The sequence below is a fragment of the Physella acuta genome, unplaced genomic scaffold (assembly GCF_028476545.2).
Source record: "Physella acuta isolate Inbredline_101_S28 unplaced genomic scaffold, ASM2847654v3 ptg000115l, whole genome shotgun sequence".
Taxonomy (NCBI): domain Eukaryota; kingdom Metazoa; phylum Mollusca; class Gastropoda; family Physidae; genus Physella; species Physella acuta.
In genome coordinates this window covers 260,535-275,922 of record NW_026731635.1, presented here as the reverse complement: position 1 = coordinate 275,922, position 15,388 = coordinate 260,535, and the positions used below count along the sequence as shown (strand labels likewise).

At 36.2% G+C, this 15,388-nt stretch overlaps 1 protein-coding gene across 1 annotated transcript; it reads right to left on the bottom strand.

The window, feature by feature from the left end:
* Nucleotides 1-323: 323 nt before the first annotated feature.
* Nucleotides 324-15,284, bottom strand: LOC131934680 (uncharacterized). Its single transcript, XM_059290764.1, has 4 exons — nucleotides 15,091-15,284; nucleotides 1,437-1,503; nucleotides 1,049-1,181; nucleotides 324-741 (listed from the first exon to the last, which is right to left on the bottom strand). The coding sequence occupies exons 1-4, from the start codon at nucleotides 15,216-15,218 to the stop codon at nucleotides 611-613; spliced, it is 459 nt and encodes a 152-aa protein (XP_059146747.1). The 5' UTR covers nucleotides 15,219-15,284; the 3' UTR covers nucleotides 324-610.
* Nucleotides 15,285-15,388: the final 104 nt, after the last annotated feature.

Below are 15,388 nucleotides of genomic sequence, written 5' to 3'. Positions count from 1 at the left end.
TGAACAATTTTAAAAGGGGGAGATAAGGGTGTAGGGGGGGGGGGAGTGCTAAAATTGATTCATATGAAAATGTTGAAGATTGCTTTAGGGGGGAGTTTTGAACGATGTGAGGCATAGTTTATAGGATAGGAAAGTGGAACCTCGGTGTTATTTATTTCACGATAAAAACACTGATTAAAAACACAGATGAAAACACTGACTAGTACAATAAAAGTTATGTCCCATGCCCATGTCTAAGTTTAAAATAGTAAGAAGTCAATTTGGTAAGAAATTCTACAAAGACACACAACTTAGATACTTTATATAATGTCAAAACTCAAGAATCAAAAGTTCATCTTTATTCTATTATGTATATGTTAGTGTACATCAAATGAAACTTTAATCTGATTCTGTATGTTTGTGTACATCGAACTCATTTTAAATCTAATTCCATTGCGGCTGTGTACATCCAACTCAACTTGAACCTGACTTTTTATGTTTATGTACATTAGTTCACGAGGGTTGAACTCTAGGGTTGAACTCCATAGTTGAACTCTAGACTTGAACTCTATAGTTGAACTCTATAGTTGAACTCTATAGTTGAACTATAGTTGAACTATAGACTTGAACTCTATAGTTGAACTATAGTTGAACTATAGACTTGAACTCTATAGTTGAATGCCGTCATGTAAGCCAGCAAATCTTCTGCCACTATTTTCATCTTAGCTGTGTTGTGTTCTGACTTGATGCATGTGGGATCACCTGAAATGTACACATTTCTAAAGTAACTTCACATCTTTATGCAATGAACACATCTCTAAAGTAGCTACACATCTTTATACAAGGTACACATTTCTAAAGTAACTTCACATCTTAATATAATGTACACGTTTCTAAAGTAACTACACATCTTTATACAATGTACACATTTCTAAAGTAACTACACATCTTTATATAATGTACACGTTTCTAAAGTAACTACATATCTTTCTACAATGTACACATCTCTAAATGATGTATAAGAAGTGCAAGAAATGAAGTTTACGGATATGATGGATAGCAGACTTACTATCTGTAGGAAGGGGCAGAGTTACCTCCCCACTGCTGGTCACCTCTTTAACAGCCTGTATATAAGTTGACCAGCCAAGTTCTAGACACAGGCTAAATGGGTTTGGTAGAGTCAGTTGTATTAACAGGGAGCCCTAAAAGAGAAATTTTTAAAAAACCTCAAAAAAAACTACAAATACACTTGTTATAAAATGTAACAAATTCGGCGAACAAACATTACGAATAATATCTTAATTACCCTGAATAAAAAAAATAATATATTTAAAAAGTTTACATTCATGTACACAACATGTACCTCATGTACACAACATGTACCTCATGTACACAACATGTACCTCATGTACACAACATGTACCTCATGTACACAACACAGACAACACAAAACTTACTGTTGGATAGTGCCAGTCAATCTCCCCAGCAGCACAAGTGGTAGAAATGTTCAACACGACATTGTCTCTGTAATGGACATATTCAACACGACATTGTCTCTGTAATGGACATATTCAACACGACATTGTCTCTGTAATGGACATATTCAACACATTGTCTCTGTAATGGACATATTCGAGACGACATTGTCTCTGTAATGGACAAATTCAACACGACATTGTCTCTGTAATGGACATATTCAACACGAAATTGTCTCTGTAATGGACATATTCAAGACGACATTGTCTCTGTAATGGACATATTCAACACGACATTGTCTCTGTAATGGACATATTCAACACGACATTGTCTCTGTAATGGACATAGTCAACACGACATTGTCTCTGTAATGGACATATTCAACACATTGTCTCTGTAATGGACATATTCGAGACGACATTGTCTCTGTAATGGACAAATTCAACACGACATTGTTTCTGTAATGGACATATTCAACTCGAAATTGTCTCTGTAATGGACATATTCAACACGACATTGTCTCTGTAATTGACATATTCAACACGACATTGTCTCTGTAATGGACATATTCAACACATTGTCTCTGTAATGGACATATTCAACACATTGTCTCTGTAATAGACATATTCAAGACGACATTGTCTCTGTAATGGACATATTCAACACATTGTCTCTGTAATAAACATATTCAACACGACATTGTCTCTGTAATGGACATATTCAACACGACATTGTCTCTGTAATGGACATATTCAACACATTGTCTCTGTAATAAACATATTCAACACGACATTGTCTCTGTAATGGACATATTCAACACGACATTGTCTCTGTAATGGACATATTCAACACATTGTCTCTGTAATGGGCATATTCAACACGACATTGTCTCTGTAATGGACATATTCAACACGACATTGTCTCTGTAATGGACATATTCAACACATTGTCTCTGTAATGGGCATATTCCACACGACATTGTCTCTGTAATGGACATATTCAACACGACATTGTCTCTGTAATGGACATATTCAAGACGACATTGTCTCTGTAATGGACATATTCAACACGACATTGTCTCTGTAATGGACATATTCAACACGACATTGTCTCTGTAATGGACATAGTCAACACGACAGTGTCTCTGTAATGGACATATTCAACACATTGTCTCTGTAATGGACATATTCGAGACGACATTGTCTCTGTAATGGACAAATTCAACACGACATTGTTTCTGTAATGGACATATTCAACACGAAATTGTCTCTGTAATGGACATATTCAACACGACATTGTCTCTGTAATTGACATATTCAACACGACATTGTCTCTGTAATGGACATATTCAACACATTGTCTCTGTAATGGACATATTCAACACGACATTGTCCCTGTAATGGACATATTCAACACGACACTGTCTCTGTAATTGACATATTCAACACGACATTGTCTCTGTAATGGACATATTCAACACGACATTGTCTCTGTAATGGACATATTCAACACATTGTCTCTGTAATAGACATATTCAAGACGACATTGTCTCTGTAATGGACATATTCAACACATTGTCTCTGTAATAAACATATTCAACACGACATTGTCTCTGTAATGGACATATTCAACACGACATTGTCTCTGTAATGGACATATTCAACACATTGTCTCTGTAATGGGCATATTCAACACGACATTGTCTCTGTAATGGACATATTCAACACGACATTGTCTCTGTAATGGAAATATTCAACACATTGTCTCTGTAATGGGCATATTCAACACGACATTGTCTCTGTAATGGACATATTCAACACGACATTGTCTCTGTAATGGACATATTCAACACGAAATTGTCTCTGTAATGGACATATTCAACACGACATTGTCCCTGTAATGGACATATTCAACACGACACTGTCTCTGTAATTGACATATTCAACACGACATTGTCTCTGTAATGGACATATTCAACACGACATTGTCTCTGTAATGGACATATTCAACACGACATTGTCTCTGTAATGGACATATTCAACACATTGTCTCTGTAATGGACATATTCAACACATTGTCTCTGTAATGGACATATTCAACACGACATTGTCTCTGTAATGGACATATTCAACACATTGTCTCTGTAATGGACATATTCAACACGAAATTGTCTCTGTAACGGACATATTCGAGACCACATTGTCTCTGTAATGGACAAATTCAACACGACATTGTCTCTGTAATGGACATATTCAACACGACATTGTCTCTGTAATGGACATATTCAACACGACATTGTCTCTGTAATGGACATATTCAACACATTGTCTCTGTAATGGACATATTCAACACGACATTGTCCCTGTAATGGACATATTCAACACGACATTGTCTCTGTAATGGACATATTCAACACATTGTCTCTGTAATGGACATATTCAAGACGACATTGTCTCTGTAATGGACATATTCAACACATTGTCTCTGTAATGGACATATTCAACACGACATTGTCTCTGTAATGGACATATTCAACACGACATTGTCTCTGTAATGGAAATATTCAACACATTGTCTCTGTAATGGACATATTCAACACATTGTCTCTGTAATGGACATATTCAACACGACATTGTCTCTGTAATGGACATATTCAAGACGACATTGTCTCTGTAATGGACATATTCAGCACGACATTGTCTCTGTAATGGACATATTGAACACGACATTGTCTCTGTAATGGACATATTCAACACATTGTCTCTGTAATGGACATATTCAACACGACATTGTCTCTGTAATGGACATATTCAACACGACATTGTCTCTGTAATGGACATATTCAACACATTGTCTCTGTAATGGACATATTCAACACGACATTGTCTCTGTAATGGACATAGTCAACACGACATTGTCTCTGTAATGGACATATTCAACACATTGTCTCTGTAATGGACATATTCGAGACGACATTGTCTCTGTAATGGACAAACTCAACACGACATTGTTTCTGTAATGGACATATTCAACACGAAATTGTCTCTGTAATGGACATATTCAACACGACATTGTCTCTGTAATTGACATATTCAACACGACATTGTCTCTGTAATGGACATATTCAACACATTGTCTCTGTAATGGACATATTCAACACGACATTGTCCCTGTAATGGACATATTCAACACGACACTGTCTCTGTAATTGACATATTCAACACGACATTGTCTCTGTAATGGACATATTCAACACGACATTGTCTCTGTAATGGACATATTCAACACATTGTCTCTGTAATAGACATATTCAAGACGACATTGTCTCTGTAATGGACATATTCAACACATTGTCTCTGTAATAAACATATTCAACACGACATTGTCTCTGTCATGGACATATTCAACACGACATTGTCTCTGTAATGGACATATTCAACACATTGTCTCTGTAATGGGCATATTCAACACATTGTCTCTGTAATAAACATATTCAACACGACATTGACTCTGTAATTGACATATTCAACACGACATTGTCTCTGTAATGGACATATTCAACACATTGTCTCTGTAACGGACATATTCGAGACCACATTGTCTCTGTAATGGACAAATTCAACACGACATTGTCTCTGTAATGGACATATTCAACACGACATTGTCTCTGTAATAGACATATTCAAGACGACATTGTCTCTGTAATGGACATATTCAACACATTGTCTCTGTAATAAACATATTCAACACGACATTGTCTCTGTCATGGACATATTCAACACGACATTGTCTCTGTAATGGACATATTCAACACATTGTCTCTGTAATGGGCATATTCAACACATTGTCTCTGTAATAAACATATTCAACACGACATTGACTCTGTAATTGACATATTCAACACGACATTGTCTCTGTAATGGACATATTCAACACATTGTCTCTGTAATGGACATATTCAACACGACATTGTCCCTGTAATGGACATATTCAACACGACACTGTCTCTGTAATGGACATATTCAACACGACATTGTCTCTGTAATTGACATATTCAACACGACATTGTCTCTGTAATGGACATATTCAACACATTGTCTCTGTAATAGACATATTCAAGACGACATTGTCTCTGTAATGGACATATTCAACACATTGTCTCTGTAATAAACATATTCAACACGACATTGTCTCTGTCATGGACATATTCAACACGACATTGTCTCTGTAATGGACATATTCAACACATTGTCTCTGTAATGGGCATATTCAACACATTGTCTCTGTAATAAACATATTCAACACGACATTGACTCTGTAATTGACATATTCAACACGACATTGTCTCTGTAATGGACATATTCAACACATTGTCTCTGTAACGGACATATTCGAGACCACATTGTCTCTGTAATGGACAAATTCAACACGACATTGTCTCTGTAATGGACATATTCAACACGACATTGTCTCTGTAATAGACATATTCAAGACGACATTGTCTCTGTAATGGACATATTCAACACATTGTCTCTGTAATAAACATATTCAACACGACATTGTCTCTGTAATGGACATATTCAACACGACATTGTCTCTGTAATGGACATATTCAACACATTGTCTCTGTAATGGGCATATTCAACACGACATTGTCTCTGTAATGGACATATTCAACACGACATTGTCTCTGTAATGGAAATATTCAACACATTGTCTCTGTAATGGGCATATTCAACACGACATTGTCTCTGTAATGGACATATTCAACACGACATTGTCTCTGTAATGGACATATTCAACACGAAATTGTCTCTGTAATGGACATATTCAACACGACATTGTCCCTGTAATGGACATATTCAACACGACACTGTCTCTGTAATTGACATATTCAACACGACATTGTCTCTGTAATGGACATATTCAACACGACATTGTCTCTGTAATGGACATATTCAACACGACATTGTCTCTGTAATGGACATATTCAACACATTGTCTCTGTAATGGACATATTCAACACATTGTCTCTGTAATGGACATATTCAACACGACATTGTCTCTGTAATGGACATATTCAACACATTGTCTCTGTAATGGACATATTCAACACGAAATTGTCTCTGTAACGGACATATTCGAGACCACATTGTCTCTGTAATGGACAAATTCAACACGACATTGTCTCTGTAATGGACATATTCAACACGACATTGTCTCTGTAATGGACATATTCAACACGACATTGTCTCTGTAATGGACATATTCAACACATTGTCTCTGTAATGGACATATTCAACACGACATTGTCCCTGTAATGGACATATTCAACACGACATTGTCTCTGTAATGGACATATTCAACACATTGTCTCTGTAATGGACATATTCAAGACGACATTGTCTCTGTAATGGACATATTCAACACATTGTCTCTGTAATGGACATATTCAACACGACATTGTCTCTGTAATGGACATATTCAACACGACATTGTCTCTGTAATGGAAATATTCAACACATTGTCTCTGTAATGGACATATTCAACACATTGTCTCTGTAATGGACATATTCAACACGACATTGTCTCTGTAATGGACATATTCAAGACGACATTGTCTCTGTAATGGACATATTCAGCACGACATTGTCTCTGTAATGGACATATTGAACACGACATTGTCTCTGTAATGGACATATTCAACACATTGTCTCTGTAATGGACATATTCAACACGACATTGTCTCTGTAATGGACATATTCAACACGACATTGTCTCTGTAATGGACATATTCAACACATTGTCTCTGTAATGGACATATTCAACACGACATTGTCTCTGTAATGGACATAGTCAACACGACATTGTCTCTGTAATGGACATATTCAACACATTGTCTCTGTAATGGACATATTCGAGACGACATTGTCTCTGTAATGGACAAATTCAACACGACATTGTTTCTGTAATGGACATATTCAACACGAAATTGTCTCTGTAATGGACATATTCAACACGACATTGTCTCTGTAATTGACATATTCAACACGACATTGTCTCTGTAATGGACATATTCAACACATTGTCTCTGTAATGGACATATTCAACACGACATTGTCCCTGTAATGGACATATTCAACACGACACTGTCTCTGTAATTGACATATTCAACACGACATTGTCTCTGTAATGGACATATTCAACACGACATTGTCTCTGTAATGGACATATTCAACACATTGTCTCTGTAATAGACATATTCAAGACGACATTGTCTCTGTAATGGACATATTCAACACATTGTCTCTGTAATAAACATATTCAACACGACATTGTCTCTGTCATGGACATATTCAACACGACATTGTCTCTGTAATGGACATATTCAACACATTGTCTCTGTAATGGGCATATTCAACACATTGTCTCTGTAATAAACATATTCAACACGACATTGACTCTGTAATTGACATATTCAACACGACATTGTCTCTGTAATGGACATATTTAACACATTGTCTCTGTAACGGACATATTCGAGACCACATTGTCTCTGTAATGGACAAATTCAACACGACATTGTCTCTGTAATGGACATATTCAACACGACATTGTCTCTGTAATAGACATATTCAAGACGACATTGTCTCTGTAATGGACATATTCAACACATTGTCTCTGTAATAAACATATTCAACACGACATTGTCTCTGTCATGGACATATTCAACACGACATTGTCTCTGTAATGGACATATTCAACACATTGTCTCTGTAATGGGCATATTCAACACATTGTCTCTGTAATAAACATATTCAACACGACATTGACTCTGTAATTGACATATTCAACACGACATTGTCTCTGTAATGGACATATTCAACACATTGTCTCTGTAATGGACATATTCAACACGACATTGTCCCTGTAATGGACATATTCAACACGACACTGTCTCTGTAATGGACATATTCAACACGACATTGTCTCTGTAATTGACATATTCAACACGACATTGTCTCTGTAATGGACATATTCAACACGACATTGTCTCTGTAATGGACATATTCAACACATTGTCTCTGTAATGGACATATTCAACACGACATTGTCTCTGTAATGGACATAGTCAACACGACATTGTCTCTGTAATGGACATATTCAACACATTGTCTCTGTAATGGACATATTCGAGACGACATTGTCTCTGTAATGGACAAATTCAACACGACATTGTTTCTGTAATGGACATATTCAACACGAAATTGTCTCTGTAATGGACATATTCAACACGACATTGTCTCTGTAATTGACATATTCAACACGACATTGTCTCTGTAATGGACATATTCAACACATTGTCTCTGTAATGGACATATTCAACACGACATTGTCCCTGTAATGGACATATTCAACACGACACTGTCTCTGTAATTGACATATTCAACACGACATTGTCTCTGTAATGGACATATTCAACACGACATTGTCTCTGTAATGGACATATTCAACACATTGTCTCTGTAATAGACATATTCAAGACGACATTGTCTCTGTAATGGACATATTCAACACATTGTCTCTGTAATAAACATATTCAACACGACATTGTCTCTGTCATGGACATATTCAACACGACATTGTCTCTGTAATGGACATATTCAACACATTGTCTCTGTAATGGGCATATTCAACACATTGTCTCTGTAATAAACATATTCAACACGACATTGACTCTGTAATTGACATATTCAACACGACATTGTCTCTGAAATGGACATATTCAACACATTGTCTCTGTAATGGACATATTCAACACGACATTGTCCCTGTAATGGACATATTCAACACGACACTGTCTCTGTAATGGACATATTCAACACGACATTGTCTCTGTAATTGACATATTCAACACGACATTGTCTCTGTAATGGACATATTCAACACATTGTCTCTGTAATGGACATATTCAACACGACATTGTCCCTGTAATGGACATATTCAACACGACACTGTCTCTGTAATTGACATATTCAACACGACATTGTCTCTGTAATGGACATATTCAACACGACATTGTCTCTGTAATGGACATATTCAACACATTGTCTCTGTAATAGACATATTCAAGACGACATTGTCTCTGTAATGGACATATTCAACACATTGTCTCTGTAATAAACATATTCAACACGACATTGTCTCTGTAATGGACATATTCAACACGACATTGTCTCTGTAATGGACATATTCAACACATTGTCTCTGTAATGGGCATATTCAACACGACATTGTCTCTGTAATGGACATATTCAACACGACATTGTCTCTGTAATGGAAATATTCAACACATTGTCTCTGTAATGGGCATATTCAACACGACATTGTCTCTGTAATGGACATATTCAACACGACATTGTCTCTGTAATGGACATATTCAACACGAAATTGTCTCTGTAATGGACATATTCAAGACGACATTGTCTCTGTAATGGACATATTCAACACGACATTGTCTCTGTAATGGACATATTCAACACGACATTGTCTCTGTAATGGACATAGTCAACACGACATTGTCTCTGTAATGGACATATTCAACACATTGTCTCTGTAATGGACATATTCGAGACGACATTGTCTCTGTAATGGACAAATTCAACACGACATTGTTTCTGTAATGGACATATTCAACACGAAATTGTCTCTGTAATGGACATATTCAACACGACATTGTCTCTGTAATTGACATATTCAACACGACATTGTCTCTGTAATGGACATATTCAACACATTGTCTCTGTAATGGACATATTCAACACGACATTGTCCCTGTAATGGACATATTCAACACGACATTGTCTCTGTAAATGACATATTCAACACGACATTGTCTCTGTAATGGACATATTCAACACGACATTGTCTCTGTAATGGACATATTCAACACATTGTCTCTGTAATAGACATATTCAAGACGACATTGTCTCTGTAATGGACATATTCAACACATTGTCACTGTAATAAACATATTCAACACGACATTGTCTCTGTAATGGACATATTCAACACGACATTGTCTCTGTAATGGACATATTCAACACATTGTCTCTGTAATGGGCATATTCAACACGACATTGTCTCTGTAATGGACATATTCAACACGACATTGTCTCTGTAATGGAAATATTCAACACATTGTCTCTGTAATGGGCATATTCAACACGACATTGTCTCTGTAATGGACATATTCAACACGACATTGTCTCTGTAATGGACATATTCAACACATTGTCTCTGTAATGGACATATTCAACACGACATTGTCCCTGTAATGGACATATTCAACACGACACTGTCTCTGTAATTGACATATTCAACACGACATTGTCTCTGTAATGGACATATTCAACACGACATTGTCTCTGTAATGGACATATTCAACACGACATTGTCTCTGTAATGGACATATTCAACACATTGTCTCTGTAATGGACATATTCGAGACCACATTGTCCCTGTAATGGACAAATTCAACACGACATTGTCTCTGTAATGGACATATTCAACCCGACATTGTCTCTGTAATGGACATATTCAACACGACATTGTCTCTGTAATGGACATATTCAACACATTGTCTCTGTAATGGACATACTCAACACATTGTCTCTGTAATGGACATATTCAAGACGACATTGTCTCTGTAATGGACATATTCAACACATTGTCTCTGTAATAGACATATTCAACACGACATTGTCTCTGTAATGGACATATTCAACACGACATTGTCTCTGTAATGGAAATATTCAACACATTGTCTCTGTAATGGACATATTCAACACATTGTCTCTGTAATGGACATATTCAACACGACATTGTCTCTGTAATGGACATATTCAAGACGACATTGTCTCTGTAATGGACATATTCAACACGACATTGTCTCTGTAATGGACATATTGAACACGACATTGTCTCTGTAATGGACATATTCAACACATTGTCTCTGTAATGGACATATTCAACACGACATTGTCTCTGTAATGGACATATTCAACACGACATTGTCTCTGTAATGGACATATTCAACACATTGTCTCTGTAATGGACATATTCAACACGACATTGTCTCTGTAATGGACATAGTCAACACGACATTGTCTCTGTAATGGACATATTCAACACATTGTCTCTGTAATGGACATATTCGAGACGACATTGTCTCTGTAATGGACAAATTCAACACGACATTGTTTCTGTAATGGACATATTCAACACGAAATTGTCTCTGTAATGGACATATTCAACACGACATTGTCTCTGTAATTGACATATTCAACACGACATTGTCTCTGTAATGGACATATTCAACACATTGTCTCTGTAATGGACATATTCAACACGACATTGTCCCTGTAATGGACATATTCAACACGACACTGTCTCTGTAATTGACATATTCAACACGACATTGTCTCTGTAATGGACATATTCAACACGACATTGTCTCTGTAATAGATATATATTCAACACATTGTCTCTGTAATAGACATATTCAAGACGACATTGTCTCTGTAATGGACATATTCAACACATTGTCTCTGTAATAAACATATTCAACACGACATTGTCTCCGTAATGGACATATTCAACACGACATTGTCTCTGTAATGGACATATTCAACACATTGTCTCTGTAATGGGCATATTCAACACGACATTGTCTCTGTAATGGACATATTCAACACGACATTGTCTCTGTAATGGAAATATTCAACACATTGTCTCTGTAATGGGCATATTCAACACGACATTGTCTCCGTAATGGACATATTCAACACGACATTGTCTCTGTAATGGACATATTCAACACGAAATTGTCTCTGTAATGGACATATTCAAGACGACATTGTCTCTGTAATGGACATATTCAACACGACATTGTCTCTGTAATGGACATATTCAACACGACATTGTCTCTGTAATGGACATAGTCAACACGACATTGTCTCTGTAATGGACATATTCAACACATTGTCTCTGTAATGGACATATTCGAGACAACATTGTCTCTGTAATGGACAAATTCAACACGACATTGTTTCTGTAATGGACATATTCAACACGAAATTGTCTCTGTAATGGACATATTCAACACGACATTGTCTCTGTAATTGACATATTCAACACGACATTGTCTCTGTAATGGACATATTCAACACATTGTCTCTGTAATGGACATATTCAACACGACATTGTCCCTGTAATGGACATATTCAACACGACACTGTCTCTGTAATTGACATATTCAACACGACATTGTCTCTGTAATGGACATATTCAACACGACATTGTCTCTGTAATGGACATATTCAACACATTGTCTCTGTAATAGACATATTCTAGACGACATTGTCTCTGTAATGGACATATTCAACACATTGTCTCTGTAATAAACATATTCAACACGACATTGTCTCTGTAATGGACATATTCAACACGACATTGTCTCTGTAATGGACATATTCAACACATTGTCTCTGTAATGGGCATATTGAACACGACATTGTCTCTGTAATGGACATATTCAACACGACATTGTCTCTGTAATGGAAATATTCAACACATTGTCTCTGTAATGGGCATATTCAACACGACATTGTCTCTGTAATGGACATATTCAACACGACATTGTCTCTGTAATGGACATATTCAACACGAAATTGTCTCTGTAATGGACATATTCAACACGACATTGTCCCTGTAATGGACATATTCAACACGACACTGTCTCTGTAATTGACATATTCAACACGACATTGTCTCTGTAATGGACATATTCAACACGACATTGTCTCTGTAATGGACATATTCAACACGACATTGTCTCTGTAATGGACATATTCAACACATTGTCTCTGTAATGGACATATTCGAGACCACATTGTCTCTGTAATGGACAAATTCAACACGACATTGTCTCTGTAATGGACATATTCAACACGACATTGTCTCTGTAATGGACATATTCAACACGACATTGTCTCTGTAATGGACATATTCAACACATTGTCTCTGTAATGGACATATTCAACACGACATTGTCCCTGTAATGGACATATTTAACACGACACTGTCTCTGTAATTGACATATTCAACACGACATTGTCTCTGTAATGGACATATTCAACACGACATTGTCTCTGTAATGGACATATTCAACACATTGTCTCTGTAATGGACATATTCAAGACGACATTGTCTCTGTAATTGACATATTCAACACGACATTGTCTCTGTAATGGACATATTCAACACATTGTCTCTGTAATGGACATATTCAACACGACATTGTCCCTGTAATGGACATATTCAACACGACATTGTCTCTGTAATGGACATATTCAACACGACATTGTCTCTGTAATGGAAATATTCAACACATTGTCTCTGTAATGGACATATTCAACACATTGTCTCTGTAATGGACATATTCAACACGACATTGTCTCTGTAATGGACATATTCAAGACGACATTGTCTCTGTAATGGACATATTCAACACGACATTGTCTCTGTAATGGACATATTGAACACGACATTGTCTCTGTAATGGACATATTCAACACATTGTCTCTGTAATGGACATATTCAACACGACATTGTCTCTGTAATGGACATATTCAACACGACATTGTCTCTGTAATGGACATATTCAACACATTGTCTCTGTAATGGACATATTCAACACGACATTGTCTCTGTAATGGACATATTCAACACAACTTTGTCTATGTAATGGAAATATTTAAGACGACATTGTCTCTGTAATGGACATATTCAACACATTGTCTCTGTAATGGGCATATTCAACACGACATTGTCTCTGTAATGGACATATTTAACACGACACTGTCTCTGTAATGGACATATTCAACACGACATTGTCTCTGTAATGGACATATTCAACACATTGTCTCTGTAATGGACATATTCAACACATTGTCTCTGTAATGGACATATTCAACACGACATTGTCTCTGTAATGGACATATTCAACACATTGTCTCTGTAATGGACATATTCAACACGACATTGTCTCTGTAATGGACATATTCAACACAACTTTGTCTATATAATGGAAATATTTAAGACGACATTGTCTCTGTAATGGACATATTCAACATATTGTTTTATCTATAGTACCACATGTGTGGTTAGCATAAGAAACATTAATGATGTGAGATCACTTCATAAAATAAGTACAATGATAATTACTGAATTTTGGCACAAGATAGCTTTGTTCACTCACCATACCACGATATAGCTTTGTTAACGTACCCTGTCATTAGATAGCTTTTTTAAATCACAGCACTACTATGTTAACTTACCCCATTAATAGATACCTTTGTTAACTCAACATGCCACTAGACAGCTTTGTTAACTTACCCCATTACTAGATATCTTTGTTTGACTCACCATACCACTAAATATATTTGTTAACATACCATACCACTAAATATCTTAGTTAACTCACTATACCACTAAATATCTTTGTTAACTCACTATACCACTAAATATCTTTGTTTGACTCACCATACCACTAAGTATCTTTGTTTGACTCACCCGACTGTTGTAAGGCGACACGGATCATTAAATGGCAGCATTGGTCCACCCAACGAGCTAGCCAACAAAGTCAGGACAACGGTCAGCAGAAACATGGCGGATGTGCTGACCGAACTGTGTGCTGTCATGTCAGGATTCAGGCAAGTGGTGGACAGGTCATGACTGTGTTGCACGTGGTCACGTGATGAGGTGAAACTGGGTCACATCTTTGACTTTTCGTTTAAATTCAGTATGTAATTTAATTGATTTGAGACTAAAGTATTTTAGATAAGAATGTTTTTTAAAGAAAAGAAAAAAA